The sequence below is a fragment of the Populus nigra genome, chromosome 6 (genome assembly GCF_951802175.1).
Source record: "Populus nigra chromosome 6, ddPopNigr1.1, whole genome shotgun sequence".
NCBI lineage: Eukaryota > Viridiplantae > Streptophyta > Magnoliopsida > Malpighiales > Salicaceae > Populus > Populus nigra.
The window spans coordinates 14541760-14561074 of NC_084857.1; the positions used below are offsets into that span (position 1 = coordinate 14541760).

The window sequence follows — 19315 nt, forward strand, 5'->3', positions numbered from 1 at the left end:
AAGAATAAATAGATATTTTCAATGCGTTTTTTATATAAAATTTCTCAAAACATCAATACAAAAATTTATACATACATTTAATTAAATAAATTGATATTAGAACTAGAGATAGCTAAGATTAGGATACATGATCTTGCAATATGGATTTTGCACTCAATTAATAAAATAAAATAAAAATCATTAACAAAAATATATTGAATAAAATTCTATAGTTCAACTATCAAATAATTCAATATTAGAAGACAAAACTAAAAAAATAATTTAAAAATAAGCTATGAAAAACAATTTGAATCATTTAGGGTCAACTCGCAAACCACGCAACCATGGGCGTTGGATTGGAATAACCCAATAAAAAGAAAATTGAAAAAACAAGAGCATGAAGATCACTTCCAAAATTAAATGTTCAATGATAAATTAAAAAAAATCAATTTAAAAAAATAATCAATAAAAGACCAAACTCAACCCATTTAATCTTTGAAATATGAGGTTATAAGGGCGAGACTAATTGCATGGAAGACAAGCAGTAAAAAACAACGAAGAAAAATTCTTAATAAAAAAATGCTAAGGGGTGAAACTCTAAAAAAAATAATCTAAAAAAAAAACTGAGTTAACACAAGTTAATTTGCTAACCCCCATAACTATGAGCATATGATTGAGATAACCCTATAAAAAAATGAAAAACAAAATGAAGACCAATTTCAAAATAAAATAAAATGTTGAACGATGAAATTGAAAATAAAATAATTTTATAAAAATACCTAAAAAAACCAAAGTCAACATGTGTCATCTTTTAAAATTCATGACCCTGATCATGAGGTCGGAACTAAGCCAATAAAAAGAAAAACAATGTTGAATGATAAAATGGAAAACAAAATAATAATAAAAAAAGAATGGGGAGGAAATTCAACATAAAAATAATTAAAAAAGAAAAAAAACAACTCAAGTCAACTCGAGTTAATCTGCCAAATCTATTAATCAGATTATGAGACCAAGATAACCATATAAAAAGTTAATTGAAATAAGTTATGAAGCCTAATCCTTAATCAACCAAATGTTAAAGGATAAAATTAAAAAAAAAATCAATTAAAAAAATACAAAAAACAATCCGAATCAACCTGGGTTAACCCACCAAACTCAAGACCTGGATCATGAGACTTGAATAATCTCATAGAAAGTAAATTGAAAAAATATCGAGTTAACCAGACAAATCCGCGACCTAGGTTATGAAACTGAGATAACCCGATAGAAAACAAATCGAACAAATTATGAAGCTAAATTCTCAATAAAATCATTGTTAAATAATGAAATTGAAAAACAATTTAATCTAAAAAAGACATAATAAAACGACATGAGTCTACTCAATTTAACTCACAAAACCTGTGACACAGGTCATGGAACCAATATAACCTCATAAAATACAAACCGAAATAAATGACAAAACCTAATTTCTAATCAATCTAGGAAAAACCCTCATTTCCTTACTACTTTAATTTTTTTATATAAAAATATGTCTTTTCTTCCTAGTAATTTTTCTAAATAAAAACTTATCATTATTTAAAAAGCAAGTTTCAAACAAAAATAAAAAACAATTATTTCTTTGTAATTTTTAAGTGGTTGTATAAAAAATAAATAAAAATTAATTCATGAAACCCATATAAAAATTAACATATATTATCATTGAATATTCATGCATTTTGTTTAATTATTTGTTGTATATTGAGCTTATATAAAATTATTAAAAATATAACCATATAAAAAGAACTAATCTTATTTAAAAAGTATGACATAATAGGATGATCTTAACACTGTAATTTTTAATTTAAATAGATATTTATTTTAAATTAAAAAAGGTTTCTAGACTTGAAAGGTTAGGCTTATATGTTTGTTCTCTAAAAAAAATCTAGCAACACTTTGACCAAGCCCAAGCCCATGTGCGTGGCATTATTCTTTCTTGTTAATTGAGTAGATGAAGCGTTGTCCTTTTAATAAAATGTTTTTTAAAAGACGATAGGTTATCTACTACAATAAGTTTTTCACTAACTCTAATGGTTGAACAATTAAAATTGAGCTTTTAGATTATCAAAAACCAAATCTGAACATTTTTCACTTGAAAGTATTCTTAAAACATCATAAAAATTTCAACAACTTCATTCTTGATCCCAAAACACCTATGATCACTCTAAAAACTAATAATTAAATCGAATAAAAAAATTTATGAGTCTTTATCTATGTTTTCTAGCATGGTTAAATAGCAAAACCACCATTATTAAACTCCCAACTCTAAAACAAACTTATTAATATCAAAATTAATTTTTTTTATGATTGTAATATGGCTAGTCAAATTTCTTTTCTCCTATCTCTTTTTCTCTTTTTTTCAATGACTTCCTCTTTTACTTTTCAGAACTAAAAGACTGAAACATAATCAAAATAAAGTTAAAAGATTGAAACATGTAAAACTAAAAAAAATCAAATAATAATAAGAAAATAACTTCAAGGACCAAAGTTTACCTTTTTCAGGCTCCAAGAATAAAGAATTGTATTGTTTTTCAGCAGTGATGTTCATAGTGTTTTTAGGTGCAGGGAAACGATGCACAAACACAGTAAAACACCATTTTTGTTTAGTGTTTTTTTATAATATAATTATAATATAATGTAATTAATAGATATTTTCAAGGTTAGAGTCAAAATGAATATAGCATAGTTGTTCAATAAGTGAAGGCTAATAGATTTGGATAAAACACATGGCATGTAGCACTAGACATGAATTCTTCATCTGGCAGACAGTCCTCAGCCGCCTAGCACCAATATGTGGCAGGCACAGACTCGAGTAGGCAAAGACTTTCGATGCTTGACTGACCGGAGTCCGGAGGTGACCAAACATGACACGATCGGTGGTTAAAATCCTGCCAATCGTAATGTCATTTTTTTCTTTCTTACATTATGTAAATAGTATTTGTTTTCCTTTTCAAAATATTTTTTTTAAATATATTTAAATAATATTTTGTTTTACTTTTTATATTTTATTTTTCACATAATCTGAAAATATAAAAAAATTCATTTTAAATAAAAAAAATTCAAAATTTTTAATAACATTATACCATTTATGTCTCCAAACCAACTCTTAATAACAAAATACCAAATTATGGGATCTTCTAATAAGATTATTTCTATGAAAAATAATTAATTGTATGTTCGATTTTTTTACCGATCAATGTCAAAGGATTCATAAAATATATTTAAATTTAAATATAATGCATCCACAAGATATTAAATACTATAACATTCATATTGTCTTAAAATATTCCACAAATTACTACTAAATGAATTCAATTCATTTAAATTTAAATTAATTAAGAAATTAAAACGGATTTGTATAAGAGGACTTGCAACAACACATAACTAGGTAAGTTATTAAATTCATTGTAGAATGTTTTATTCGAACAATACTAGGGGTCAGAAGTGTCATTAAACTAATTTTATTGAGAAAGCCTTTTTTTTTTTGTCCTCAAAGACTATATATAAATAGAATGATAATAGATACTAATAGATGAAGGTTCTAGTATATTTATACTATAATCATTATTTATATCTTATCCATTATTTATTAAATAATAAAAAATATAAATATCTATACCACTTCATAAAGTTTTAGATATTCAGTTTAGTATCATTATTCTAGTATTATTTATTATTCACTATAAAAAAATAATATTTATATTTAATAAATGTTGATGTTAAAAAATAAGTTGATTGAGATGGGAGAGGTGAAAAAAGTTGTCTGTGCCTTAATAAACCAAACATCCTGACTTCCTGGAGTTAGTAATTGTAATGTTATGTGGGACATAATTATAAAATACAGAAACTAGCTCTTTGCTTGCTTCAGATATTAGTTTTCATGGTGGAACTCAAGATGTTACAGACAGTTGTGGCAGTTCCTCCAAAAGGGTGTATTCAGCTTCGATTTTTGTAAAAGAAATGATGATACGCTGTTGAAGAAAGGTGCACAGCCTCCAATCTAACAGAAAGACGAGGACAACGATTATTGGCCTAATTTTTCAGCTGGATAAATGATTTAAAACTATCCTTAATTATCAGTCAACAGAGAGACTTAATCCTTTAACATTGGGATGGAATCATTCCTGGAGCATATACAAGAGCCATGTTCAAAAACACTGTAAGTGATAGAAATTGTGAGAAAATACATAATATGGCTCCTGATTTTTACTGCTGTGGAGCAGGAACTGCTGCTGATACAGAGGCAGTAACAGGTTTCCAACCTGGCATGTGGTCCTTGTTCAAGTCACTGCCTTATTGTAGCTGTTTATCTTTGAATGTCCAATTAATAGTCTCTATTACATCTTTGGCTTCATGATTGCTTGTCATCAGATGTATTCACTTCCTAGCTGAATCTGCTTCGGGACCATACGGGCCCAGAATCAAAAGTTGATATTCAGATAAACTATAGAAAGATTAGCTATTTTCTCCCTGATAAGAGAATGGCAATTTGAGAAAGCCCAACACCTGTCCGGTTTTCCAGGTACCATGGCCATGTTCAAGCTGCTTTGGTGCAAACATCACTGGACCACATCTACACTTGGTCAGTTTTCTTATGAGGATGACAGTTCTATAAACTTGTACACGTTTTGCTTGAGGAACTGAGTTTTCTTATTGTTATATTGTATTGCACTGATCACTTTTGAGGGGTACAGAAACTCTGCCATTTTCTACCATGGCCCCTGGTTCCCTTGCTGCAATGGCTACTTTTGAGTCTGTCATGAAGGATTGGCTGTAAGTTGGAGTTGTAGTGGTCAAGATCTTGACCTGCCAATTAGCTAATTGTTTTTTTAACTTGTTTTTTTTTTGAGAAGGTTGTATCTTGATGGTTTGACACGATGATTTTGTCATGATTGTAGAGGTTATATCCACAAAGTTTACTCCTTTGCAATGGATTGTTGAACCATATAAGAGTGGCAAGATCTCTCTTGTTGATCATTTATTGTGTGTCAAAACTATAAGGTTTAGTCTATCTATTTTCTTAATGGTATTCATTAGCATTTGTCCTTTTAGAACAGGACAGGTAATCTGCCAGTTCTTGTCTTCCATTTCCTGAAATTCTTGTGCATTTTTTTAAGAAAAAGATAGTAAAAGAAGAAGAACATAGTTTTAGAAAGTCTACAAAATGCTGCAGTCCTTTTCATATATTTGCTTAGTTGGTTGCAATATTACTAGATAGTAGACTAGTGCCTGGGTCCATCTGCTAGCTTCTGCAATAAGCAAATATACAAATACTAAACCTGCACTAATTTGCAGCTAAATTTGACCAAAGGGAAATGGACAGGAGAGAGAATGTTCTGATTGATGCATCCGACAGTCCTGCCAGCTCAACCCGATTATTGCTTCTTTTAGGTTCGCCCACACTAGCAACTTGTAAAGGTGCTCCATAGGCAGCTTCTGCCATACAAGTTACAGTACTGAGCCTAAAAACTTCATCAAAAAGTCCTTCGCTGGGAAATTGAGGTTTGCATTCATCCGAGTCAAAGTTTTGTCATGGTAGAACTTCTTGTGCTGTTAACTAATTTAAACCATTGGCTTTCTGGGTCGCATGCGTTATCTTTACTCAAACATTTGCAAGTATTTGTCACGATGGTGTTGTTGGAATCTATATCTAGGCAAACAGTTGTGCCACTCGAGGCGTTAGATGACAAGTGCATTTTGGAATCTGAGATGGTTTCCCATTTTGAATTAGAATCTGTGCATATTATACCAAGTTTTGCTGGTTTGGCCACATCATCTGTTTGTAGGCAGAAATATGTTCCTTTCACTGACAGCATCTTCTGGGGTGTACAGTTCCAGGCTTCAGATTCAGTGCAACGACCTAACCTTAGTGGTGCAAGCATAGATTTCCTCAATACACAAAGACCCGTTGATGGGTGGAAAATCACTTTATGTGGATTAGCTTCTGATAAACCTGGCCCTGAATTTTACACAAACGGTGTAGATGAAAGTTTGTAAATATAGTAGGCTAGTTTGCAAATATGCTTAACAAGATTGTAGCTAAAAAAATAATTAGCATGGGATGATAATTTATCATCACAAAGACATGTTAAATAAAAGATGTTCCAGGAAAGACTAGAGTTTATACATATTTAAATCTCTAAATTTAGGATCAAAAAAATTAAATCAACTATGCTTAAATTAAAATAAGAAAGGTACTGACTTGTTGAAATACTTTAAAGTAATGAATCTTTTGTTGTTGTCAAGAATGAATCATTTGTCCTTGAGATTTTATTATTCCTCACTTGTGCAATTAGAATGTATGCAATATGCCTCTTAAAATTTCAATAACACAAAATTGGTTTAGATGTACTTCTAAACTAAGGTCTTTGAACTAAAAAATATGAAACTCAAATATTTCTAATGCAATCCAAGCAATACTAAAGGATCCATTGGAGGTTCCAGTTGGTCCAATGACAATGTTTAGGGCTAAGAGGTTCCAAAAGGCTTTCAATGGACTTCTTCGAGATACATAGGCTAATGTGGACTTCAAGAGGGTAATAAATAATGAAGAGCAAGCCTTGATTAATCGGATTCATGTTCAAGAAGGTCTTGTTAGTAGAACCAAGGCCATTACACAAGGAATTGGATATGAAGACTAAAATCAAACAGTTTGACCTTTCCCTATTGTTTTGATCATAACTAGAGCTCCATGTCGAATTTTGATGCGATTCTAGTTGGGAGGGAAACTAGACTTCCATACCTTTCTAACGGCATATGTCATGTCTTCTAACTCATAGAGACGAGAGAGAACCATTCACTTGAAGTTGAGTTTTGAGGCTGCCAGCAAATTGCGAGAAAAACCAACTTTGTCTTATTTTAATTAGTTGGGCTATTGATCTATCTTTGTTTTGTACGGCAACACTTTAAGTTTCAGACTTGTTTATTTTATTTATTTTAATTAGTTTTGGCTAGTTTTAGCTTAGTTTGAGTATTATTTAAATTGAGTTTATGTGTGACCCATTAGAAAAACTAGGGTTACTTAGCTTTCTAGTATAAGTACTCTTTGTGAAGAATATAAAAAAAATGATCTTTTGCAAAATAAAAATATTGCATCTCTTGGTTCTTGATTGAACTTCAACTCTTCAAAGAATTAACCAATTTTTACGAGTGATTTTAAACTTTTTTTGCTCGTCTCCAGGTGAAGGTGTTGTGATTGAGTGGTTTATAGTTTTGTTGCCTTAGAGCAAGTCTTCCATTGTGATAAGCTCAATTTCATACTTAAACTTGGATTAGATAGATCTTGGGTTCGTGAATTCCAATAAGTTCCACTAGGGTTGGTATCAGAGCCACGTCTAATCTCAGGTTATTTCCTTTCAATTTATGTCTTTATTTTTGAAAGTTTCGGCCATAGATAAAAATAAAAAAGAGAATAAAAACTAGGGTTTTTGCATCTTCTTGATTTATTGAACACATAATCACAAGCTTGTATTCCTATTAATGCATTCTTGAGCAAATCAACACACACCCTATTAATCTCTTTGATTTTTCTTGTTGCCAAATATATTACAAAAAAAAAGAAATAAAAGAAAAGAAAAGAAATAAATATATATATATCTTCCTATATTTGCCGAAGCTAAAAAGACAGAGAGGAGAAATCACAATTTTAGTTTTGGCTGAAGGTTTGTTTGCTTAAATTTTGATCATTTGGCAATTTTGTTAGTCTTGAATCTTTAAGTGTCTTGATTGTGTTTTCTTGATAAATTGAGTATTTTAATTGATTTCTTTAGTTTCTTGAATTTTTTTGAATTAAATCTTTAGTTCTTGATAATTCATATCCGTGTTTGTTTTTTCTGAATATATTTTGTGTCTTCAAATCGTCATTACACTCGCACAAATTTACATTGCTATTCATGAATTTGTCATCGTATTGTTTTGAAAGTTTTGTAATTTTCTTGATTCTTGATTCTTAAATTTATTCTATAAGATCACTGCAAAATTTGTTGATTTATTTAATAGGTTGCTAGTTACTTTTAAGAATTATAGTAAGGAAATAGAGTGGAAAAAAAAGGCTTAGTGAGCATATTAGATTAAAAAGCCTACAAATTGTGTAAAACACAAGTAGTGTGAGATATTTTTTTTATTACTAATATTTTTTATGTAGGATAAAAAAAATATCTTCATACAATGTATCACATAAAAGGACAAACTTCAGATAAGGGGATTTCTAAAATGTGCCAACAAATGAAATTTATGTTTGGGGAGATGATGAGTGAGTTTAAGAAATTGAAGACTAGGGTTGAAAGTAGACTTATCAAAAAAGGTAGAGAAGTTAGTAAAAATTCAAGAAGGGTTGTTTTACCTCCGGATGAAAGTGTGACTAGAAACTTTAAAAAGGAAGTCGAAGATGATGTCTTTAACCATAGTAATGGTTTTGTAGACATAGAAAAGACCTCTATAAGTCTCAGCCAAATAAGAAGAGTAGTCGGCCTAGGCTAAATTTGGTAGTAAGGGCAATTTTGATGATGTAGGTGATTTGGATAGAAATTTGGGTAGTATTAAGTTAGAAATTCTAACCTTTTAAGGTAAGATGGATCCAGAAGCTTATTTAGAGTAGGAGAAAAATGTATAGCTAATTTTTTTATATCCATAACTATTCTGAAGGAAAGAAAGTTAAGTTTGTTATTGTAGAGTTTATTGCTTCTACTATGGTTCGGTGGGAAAGATTAGTGGTAGGTAGGAAGAGGAATGGAGAGAGAGTTGTTGGTATATGAGAGGAGATGAAGACAATCATGAGAAAGAGATTTGTTCCTAAGCATTATCATAGGGAATTGTTTAATCGATTATAGACTATTACTCAGGGTTTCAAGAGTGTGAAGGAAATATCATAAGCAGTTAGAGGTTGTCATGATTAAAGTCAATGTTATTGAGGATGAAGAAATAACAATGTCTAGGTTTTTGAGTGGGTTGAATAAAGACAGCTAATATGGTGGAATTACAACCTTATATGGATTTAGAGGATTTGGCACATTTAGCTATTAAAGTGGAGAAATAGATGAAAAGAAAGAGTAGTACACGACCAGGAGCTTATTCAGGTTCTTCTTTAGGTTGGAAAATTAATTATAAGAGAGAGAGAGTAATGCACCATCAAAGCCAATACTGACTCCTAAAGTTGCCAAACCTAGCAACCCAAATAAGAAAGTTTTGGCCACTAAAACCGACATGCAAACGAGCGTAATCAACATATTAAGTGTTTTAATTGTTAGGGATTGGGGTACTATGCATCAAAATGTGTAAATTAAAGAATCATGATTTTGAGTGATGATGGAAAGATTGAATCTACTAGTGAGACGTCTGATTATGATTATATGCCACCACTTGTGGATGATAGTGATGTTGAATATGCACACGAGGGGCAAATCATGGTGATAAAGAGAGCTTTGAGTACTCAGGTTAAAAATGATGATGTGGAGCAACAAAGAAAGAATATTTTCCATGCTAAATGTCAAATTCAAAATAAAATATGTGGTATGATCATTGATAGTAGTAATTGTGCTAATGTTGCTAGTGTAACTTTGATTAGAAAGTTGGGGTAGAGTACTATAAGGCACGAGAGACCTTATCAGCTTTAATGGTTAAATGAATGTGGTGTTATTAAGATGAATAGACAAATGTTGGTTACATTCTTAGTAGGCAATTATAAGGATGAAATCTTATGTAATGTCGTTCATATGCATGCTACACATTTGTTATTAGGAAGACACTGACAATTTGAAAGAAAAGTCAAACATGATGGGTTTAAGAACATATATTCATTGGAGAAAGATGGTAGAGTATACACACTTGCACCATTATCACATAAGCAAGTGCATGAAGATCAAATGAGGTTGAAGAAGGATTTTGATTAAGAACAACTCCAGACAGAACATCATGGTGAGGAAGTGAGGAAAAGTGAAATAAAATGAGTCATGAGTTGGAAAAACAAAGGGATAAAGTTTTGGCCATTAGGAAGGGAGAAAAAGGTTTCAGCTAAATGGAAAAAAATGGGGTTAAGGGCCTTGAGTGGAGAGAAAATGAGTGGAAAGAAGAAAGTAAAGGTAAGAAACGAAGAGTGAACAAAAAAATTCAGGAAACATAATTTCTATGCAAAACCTAATGATATTAAACATGCTTATGTTTTTTGAGATGCCTAATTTTACTTATGTATAAGAAAGCATACTTTAATTCTAATAGTTTAAATTCTTGTGTTTCTAGTGTTGCAAAAATTCTTTTGCAGGAATTTAAGGATATATTTCCAAATGAGATATGTAGTGGTTTGCCACCGATTAGAAGAATTGGGCATCAAATAGACTTTATGCCAGGAGTAGCTATACCTAATCGGCCAGCTTATAGCAACCCAGAAGAGACTAAGGAACTACAACGGCAAATGGTTGAGTTAATGTCAAAGGGTTACATTCAAGAGAGCATGAGTCCTTGTGTAGTTCCTGTACTTCTAATGCCAAAGAAAGACCATATTTGGCGAATGTATATTAATTACAGAGCCATCAATAATATCACTATAAAGTATAGACATCATATCCCTAGATTAGATACTATGTTGGATGAATTGCATGATTTTAATTTATTTTCTAAAATTGATTTGAGAAGTGGTTATTATCAAATTAGGATGAAAGAAGGTAATGAATGAAAAACTGCTTTTAAAACTTAATATAGTTTGAATGAGTGGTTAGTTATGCTTTTTGAACTTACTAATGCACTTGGCACCTTTATAAGATTAATGAATTAAGTTTTACGTGCATTTATTGGTAAGTTTGTCGTTATGTACTTTAATGATATTACTCATTTATAGTAAAAGATTAGATGAGCATATAAGACATTTAAGACAGGTTCTTGAAGTACTTAGAAAGGAATCCTTGTATTCTAATTTATAAAAGTGTGACTTTTGCATTGATAAGATTATATTTCTTGGTTATGTTGTTAGTGCAAAAGGTACACAAATAAATGAGTCTAAGGTTAAAGCTATACAAGAATAGCCTACTCCTAAATCAATTACAGAAGTTAGGAGTTTTCATTATTTGACTAGTTTTTACAAGAGGTTTGTTAAAGATTTTAGTACATTAGCCTCACCATTGACTGAAATAATTAAGAAATCAGTAGGATTCAAATGGAGTGAAGAACAAGAAAATGCGTTTAATTTATTGAAATCAAAATTAATTTCAGCACCTTTGTTATCTTTACCTAATTTTAATAAAGCCTTTGAGATTAAATGTGATGCTTCAGGAATATGTATTGATGTTGTTGTAATGCAAGAGAAACAACCCATTACTTATTTTAGTGAAAGCCTTAATGGTGCAACTCTCAATTACTCGACTTATGACAAAGAGTTGTATGCATTAATAAAGGCTTTGGAAAATTGGCAACATTATCTTTGGTCAAGAAAGTTTGTGATACATATGGAACACCTATCATTGAAACATTTGAAAAGCCACGGTAAGTTAAATAGGCGACATGCCAAATGGATTTGATTTATTGAGACTATCCTATATGTGATTAAGTACAAGCAGAGTTAGAAAAATATGGTTGTAGATACTTTATCGTGAATGTATGTTCTTCTTAATACTCTAAATACTAAATTGTTAGGATTTGAGTATATTAAAGAATTATATCCTGATGATAATGATTTTGGTACGATATATGTTAAGTGTAGAGTTTTGGCCAAAGACAAATTTTTTAAGCATGATGAATTTTTATTTAAAAAAAATAGATTATGTATGCCTAATTGTTTTATGCGTGAATTGCTTGTAAGGAAAGCTTATGAGAGAGGTTTAATAGTGCATTTTGAAATTGCTAAGACTTTAGAAGTTTTACACGAACATTTTTATTGGCCTAACATGAAAAGAAATGTGTAAAGAATTTGTGATAAATACATAACTTGTAGCAAGCTAAGTTTAGAGTAAAGCCTCATGTATATACTCCTTTACATGTTCCTAAGGAACCTTGGGTTGATATTTTTATGAAGCTCAATGAGCACACCCACTCCCCCCTTTTCAAATCTATGTTACAATTGTAAGTAATTGTTTAGTGTTGTGTTTTAGATGTTTTTAAGGATTGATGTTTGTTTTGTTTATTTCAATTATCTTCTTTTAGCCATTTTTTATGTCTTTTTGTAAGCTGTTTTTGCTAAGTTATAGTTGCTACATATTCATGTAATGACAACTTGAAATGAGTGTTTGATTAACATATTTTGTTTTGTTAGATTTTAGATGCTTTTGTTCAGTATTTCGAGTGGATGTTGTTACATTGGTTTTGAGTTTTTTTTTTAGATTCACTTTGAAGCATTTTTTGCTCCTATTTGTGTGATGTCGAGATGCCTAGTTTGGATCCAAGTTTTGCATAATGAATTTCTATTTTGACTTGACAGCTTTGAAGGTTGCATTTCATGTACGAAGAATAATGATTTGGTGTTGTTTGTTTGTTTATTTGAGATCCAAAAGTTTAATTTTGATAATTTATTTTGCGGGGCTAAAAATGCATGTTATAGAGGTTAAATGAATATTTTTTTGGATTTTTAGTATGTTTGTATTCTTTCAAAGAACGCACCCAGGGTGCTAGCAGATGAACATGGCTTTAGGTACTAGTTTTAGAACCCGTTTTGATTCATTGTTGGTTTCTACAAGTTCACATGTCACTACCATAATCTTTAGATTTATCGACGAAATTTTTCGTCTGTATTTATACTATCATTCTGTTGGTAATTAATTTACCAACGAAATCATCGACGAAAATGCTCCATCGGTGAATCTTTCGTCAGTAATTTTTTTTTCCGTCGGTAAGTCCATTAATAATAAAAAAATATTATTACCAATGGATTTACTGACGAAAAAGACGCGTAAAAAAAATGTCCGCTTCATTCCGTTGGTATCTCCCTTGGAAAAATACCGTATATAATTCCGTCGATAATTATTTAAAAATATTTTTTAAAAAATCCATTTTACAAAACTATAAAATAATTAAATTAATATAAATCAACACTCTATAATACTCAAAACCCTTGGAAAAAAGAAGAAAATCATATGAAAAAAATCCTATAAAAATATTCATATAATTATTAAGAACAAAAACAATTAAAAATAAAATAGAAAACAAATATAGTGAAAAAAATGAAAAAAGAAGAAAAAAGAAATCTTACCTTAATGTGGTTGCAAGTGAAGCTAAGAAGAGAAAAAACAAACAAATTCGTAAATTATATTAATTTAAAAAATTGAGAAGAAAAATGACGAAAGGAGAAGAATACAAACCAGAGCATGAAGGAGAAAAGGAGGAGTTGAGGAGAGGAGAGGAGAGAAGAGAAAGAAATGGATATTGATGTTTTTTACATATAGTGATTCTGTCAGTAATATTTAATTTAAAATTTTAATTTAATCAAAATTTTTCAGAAAATAGCCAAATAACACCAATGACTTTTAAATCCGTCGGTGATTTTGTCTGTAAAGAATATTAATTAAGAGTGCAATTGAGAAGTGAACAGTTTTAGAGCTCTCTAGAAAATACCGACATAATTTTTCGTTGGTGATTCCCTTTGTAATTGACATGATGAACAGTGTTCACAGTTTACCAACGAATTTACCGACATGTTTTACCGATGGAATAAATTCCGTCGGTAATTCCGTTGGTAAAAATGGCACATCTTTGTTTTTTTTATTTGTTATAATTATTTTTTTCTCACTGTAATTCCCTCGGTAAATACCGAGGGAATAGTTCTGTCGGTAAAATCCATCGGCAATTTACCAACGAAAATATTCCCTCAGAATTTTCGTTTGTATTTATCGATTTTCTGGTAGCGTGTCATTATCATTAAATAATCTAGGACTTTCATGCATCAAGAACACCCTTTAGTAAGTTTTAATCTCAGGGTTTCTGTTTCGAATCGAAACCCATTCTTGACAAAAATCTTGCTTGCTGAATGTTAATTAATGCCAACAGACCCTTGATTTTTGTTCTACGGATGTTTGCAAACAACACTATGCCTTTATTTGTTTAAAACCTGGTCTCTTTCGTTCATCACGTTTCGGGGTTAACTAAGAACATTCATCGTATTCTTCATTTGGTTTGCATTTGATCCATATTTTTTAGAAATTTGAGTTTGTACTATTTGTAAAAAATGCAAAACTTGTAGTGTGTGAGTAAATAATGGAAAAGGAAGTGTGTGTGTGTGTGTATTTTTTTTTTTTGCATTTTATTTTATTGTGTTAAATGAATGATAAAAAAAATGGAAGAGAAAAGGATAAAAAAAATCATTAACCCAAATGTTTTAATTGCATACAGTCAAATTCTAAAAATTTTCAAGCATATTTTCTAAACAAAATTGTTTTTTTATCATGTTTTAAAAAATAAAAAATGAATATCGTAACCAGTTTATGATCATCTATTAGGATTTGACTAAAGTTTCAAAAAACCACAAAATTTAATTTGTTTAATTAATATTCGAGGTATATATTTTGCAACATAACGTATACTCATGATATTAAATTAAATGAATTAATAGCAATAAACATTAGGAATTAGCTGTATCTAGCAAATAATTGCGAAGCTAAAATTTAAGCCTTTGAACGGTTATAATTTAACCCAATAAGTAGAGACTTACTCACGAAAATAAATCTGCCTTGAACCTTAGGCAAGACAAACATATAGAAACATGACCTCAAAAATAATTAATCAACAATGTAGCTTACCTTACATAAGGTGCACTAGGGGTGTTGTGTCTTCCCCTTGCACAACTAGTCCTCTTATCCAAGCTCTCGCAGGCCATAGATTTTCTAATGATCATGCTACTAGGTGACGACTTCCTCAAATCATAACCTTATTATTAAACCCAAAACTCCTTCAATTCCAGAAGGCAGCTCTGCTATGCGATGTCGTGTACGTCACGACAACAACATAATAATAATAGTTTATTATGTTTTGGTGGTTATGATATCAATAATTGTGGTGGTGTTAGTGATGATAATGATAATGATAATGATGATGATGATGATGATGATAATGATAATAATAATAATAATAATAATAATAATAATGCAGTAGCAACAACTGGGTGCTAATTATAGTGCTAATAATAATAATAATAACAATAACAATAATAGTGCTATTAACAATAATAATAATGGTAATAATAGAGGTAATAATAGTTTGTTATAATAATAATAATAATAACAATAACAATTGTATTAATATTAATAATAACAACGATGATAATAACGATGATGATGATGATGATAGTGATAGTATTGATAGTAATAGTAATAGCTGTAATTATAGTAATAATAGTAGCAATTAATATGATAATAAAGATGAAAATAGTAATAATGATAATTCATCATTCAACATTAGATTTACAAGGATTAAGTTTCAATGTTTTTCCATGCATGGTATTTCCATTCTAATAACCCGAGTTATGAGTTTGAAAAATTCATATGGCCTGGCGTTCTATTTATTTCGTGTTTTATTTTTTTTCCCCTATTTCATCGTTCAATATTAGTTTTTCAAAATAAAAACCAGTTATCTATGTTTTTTTTTGAATTTATTAAATAAACCAATTCACATTGAGTTAGCTCTTATATAGTTTTATTAGAAATTCGTGCTAAGAAAATATCTAAGTCAAGGGATTTCAAGATTTATCTTCTTTCTCAAGTTTAATAGCATTGCAAAAACAATCTCCACACTCTTATTTTTTTTTTTTGTGTTTTAGAAAAAATAGTTCAGCCTGCGACAAAGCACGAGCTAATGGACTGGTTATATTTAAACAAGACAGACAAAATCCATTATTATGCCAACAAGTTTACAAGTAACATGTATAGAACGAAGAAATAAACACGGTTTATAAAAGCTTAATTTATAAAACATATATCATGTGGCAATTCAAAGATATTTAAATAAATTGCATAAATTATAATTTTAAAAGATAAATTATAACTTTAAAATAAAGAGAAAAAATAAAATATAGTTATAAGCAAACCAAATGGTTATAAATTAAAACATATAGTATTGAAATAAATCTATATGATTAAATTTTTTTCCCATGTGATAAACCAAACAAAGTCTAATAAATATAAAAATAAAGTTTTAAGATTGTAAATCAAAGTTGGTAAATATATTAGAATAGTGTGCAAATTGCTTAGTTTATCGTAACAAGATTGTTGTTAAAAAATTAATTAGCATGGATTCGTAGTTTATCATCACAAATCACAAAGACATGCTAAACAAAAGATATGTTAGAAAAGACTAGAGTTTATGCATGTTTAAATTTATAAACTCAAGACAAAAAAAAACATAAATCAGCTATGCTTAAATTAAAACAAAAAAGATATTTACTTGTTAAAATACTTTAAAGTAATGAATATTTTGTTGTTGTTAAAGATGAATATTTTGTTTTTAAGACTTTTTTGTTACGCACTTGTACAACTAGGATATATGCATTATATCTCCTAAGATTCCAACAACAATATCTTGTTGGTTTAGCATCTAAATCAAGGTCTTTGAACCAAAAAAATATAAATTCAAATATCTCTCAATAATATGAATATAAACTCTATATTTTGAAGAAAAATCAAAACATAAAATGAGAATAAAATGCTAACATGTGAGGTGAGGAACAATGTGTAAAAATCTAAAAAATTCTTGGATTAAACTCCTCATTTCCCCATTTTTTATAATGAATTTTGAAAATTAAAAAGGTTTAAGAATTAATTCTTATTAATTTCCACCATTAAAATTTTTTATAAATCAATAATTAAATCTAAAAAAAAAAGGTTTTTTTAATAAAAAAAAACTAAGGTTCTTTGAAATTAATTTTTTATTTAGATAATTTATTTAATGAAAAACAAATTTCCAACAAACACAACCTTAAGGATCGACTACAAAAATCAATTGAATAGATCAAGAGCATAAGATTCAGATTTGAGGAACTTATAAGAAGTGAAGAAGTCACAAATGCTATACCTCGAAACGGAGATTGGAGGGCAGATATAAGCTGCAAGAATGTTGAATTCCTGACCTCACGCCAATTCCAATTCAAAACTCCATAGTACTCATTCATTCCTACAACACCTTGCCTCAAATAGTAGCTTCCAACTAGTGTCCACAAAGCCCAGTCCAAGTCAAGTTCAGCTGCAACACTAAGGAAGCATCCCAAGTACCTATTATCATTAACATTCGTGCCTCTTTGATCCACCCCAAACTCACTCACAAACAATGGCCAGCCTTGGTCCAACAAAAATCCAGATACCCTCATCATATTATCCACCACTCTTCCACACACTTGGTTCGAGTTGCCATTTTTCCATGCCTCCCCATCTGTAAAGCCATACCAATGCACTTCGAACACTATTTTACCACTAAATGTTAGATGCACTGGTCGATTGCGCAGGAAAGACAAGTCTTTGTCATAGTTCAGGCCCGATAGAATGACAATAACATCGGGGTTCGCTGAGTGCACTGCTTCAGCTCCTTTTTGCATGTACCTGGCTCATGTCATTAGCATGTAAATGAAACATTCGATTTAGGAAGACAACAATTGATTAAGGACTAATATTTCTTTTTTCAAAAAGATTCACCGAGGACAAATTACCTGTACCAATCATTGACATTTTGTTTGGGGCCTCGAAGCTCATTCCTCAAGCTCATGCCCACCACATTAGGCACACCGTTAAACATGCTCGCCATTCTAGTTAGGCCTGTGATCCATAGATCCGGGTCGAAATATTGGTCACCGAAGAAGCCATTGCCATCAGAATTACTGCAGCACCAACCAGGCTTGCTTATGTGATTGTCCAGTATCACCATCACATTATTGTTCCCAAGACTAGACACCACTGCCTGAAACACAATTATGTTGCGTTTAATTAGTGTCAGAGACATATAAAACCGTATTTGGTTTGGGAAACGTATAATAAATGTTTTTAAAACAATTTTAGAATGTATTTATATACTTTTAAAAGAAAGAGGAAGTACAAGATGCTTGTTTTTTTTAGCTCGAGACACTACCTTGGCTGTTTACATTAAACTCAATTTTCATTTCTCTCTGGTTCTTTTTTAAGGAAATTAAACTGAACTGAACTAAATTGATAGTGTAACAATGTTGCTTAAAGTTTCACTAAACCAACGACATTTAGCATGACCTATAACGATATCATTATTATCATCATTCCAACTTCTTCTTATCTTCTCGACCACCATGTTCTTATGTCAACTAGTCATACTTCAATTACAAACCCGCCAGTACAAAACAATTTAGGCATTTGGATAACTGAGTACTTCAATATGAAAAAAAATGGCGAAGAACATGATGCAAGTAATCTTGTAGACACAGCAACTTGCTAAGTTTTCATGATTCTGTCTCATTTTAATCTTTACTGTTAGGTGACGTGAAGCAGTGGTATGATTAGCATTAGAGCTATAATTACCTGGTAAACGTCAAGGAGGGAGAGATCAATGATGGAGGGGTTGTTGGCCTGGATACCAGATATTGATTCGAGGAGACCATGGCTTTGAAGGGATTGTCTTACAGTGAGGGAGCCCAGAGTGTCATTGGTTACCAAGAAAACTGGCCAAGTGAGTCTAACACAGTTGAACCCCATGGACAAAATCCGCTTGGCGATACCATCCATGGGCTGCTTGCTAAGCCCCTCGGCTACCATGACCTCAAGATGTGATACCCAATTCACGCATGCCAGCTTCACTCTTTGCCCGTTTTCGTCCACGACCCACCGTGAGTCAGTTGACAGAGGGAGTGCCATGACTTGCTTTTGTGGTATCATCACATCAGAGAATGTTGTAAGGAAAGAGAAGAAGGAGATAAATGAGAAGAAAACAAGCCTCCCCATTGGTGGATTATTTGTTCTGCCTTCGGAGGTTTTCCAAGGGCGGAGCTGCAAGTCCTTATTTATATCCTAGGAATACATTCCGTTTTAGTGTTGAACTAATTTTTTAAGTTTTGAACAATAAAATTATATTTATACTATTCAATAAGTTATATTATTAATTTGTCTCCGGTCAATGTGAATGCAGACAGTTCACCAATCACGGGCGTAGTATTTATTGTGAAATAATTATCGATTCCGACAATCAGATGGATTTAAGACAACCACTAGAATTAAACAAAATCAAGCACCGACACAAACACATATGTAGCTTAGTATTTACTACCTATTTCACCCCTTGCTTGGCGGCAGTTTGAATAATATTTATTCAGTAAAAAAAAGGAATAAACAGATATTTTCAATGCATTATTGTATATAAAAAGATTCTCATTCATCAATAAAAA

At 30.7% G+C, this 19315-nt stretch overlaps 1 protein-coding gene across 2 annotated transcripts; it reads right to left on the minus strand.

Annotated features, from left to right (window-relative positions):
• Positions 1–5161: 5161 nt before the first annotated feature.
• LOC133697071 (glycosyl hydrolase 5 family protein-like) lies at positions 5162–18969 on the minus strand. 2 transcript variants are annotated; one of them, XM_062119414.1, is made up of 5 exons: positions 18456–18969; positions 17621–17868; positions 16993–17513; positions 14727–14853; positions 5819–5974 (listed from the first exon to the last, which is right to left on the minus strand). In XM_062119414.1, exons 1-5 carry the CDS (start codon positions 18873–18875, stop codon positions 5953–5955), a joined length of 1338 nt encoding a protein of 445 aa, XP_061975398.1. In that variant the 5' UTR covers positions 18876–18969; the 3' UTR covers positions 5819–5952. The 2 variants fall into 2 exon arrangements, with proteins under 2 accessions (XP_061975397.1, XP_061975398.1); XM_062119413.1 differs by lacking the exon at positions 14727–14853 and having other exon boundaries at positions 5162–5974.
• Between the last annotated feature and the right edge of the window lie 346 nt (positions 18970–19315).

Bases quoted from the DNA above. Each gene is read 5' to 3' on its own strand.
- LOC133697071 (XM_062119413.1), bottom strand. From the start codon at position 18,875: ATGGGGAGGCTTGTTTTCTTCTCATTTATCTCCTTCTTCTCTTTCCTT. The intron at 17,514-17,620 runs GTAATTTGTCCT...GACATGAGCCAG, and splicing joins AATGTCAATGATTGGTACAG to GTACATGCAAAAAGGAGCTG. The intron at 5,975-16,992 runs GTATAGCATTTG...TGTAAAATTCAG, and splicing joins CCTCCAATCTCCGTTTCGAG to GGCCAGGTTTATCAGAAGCT.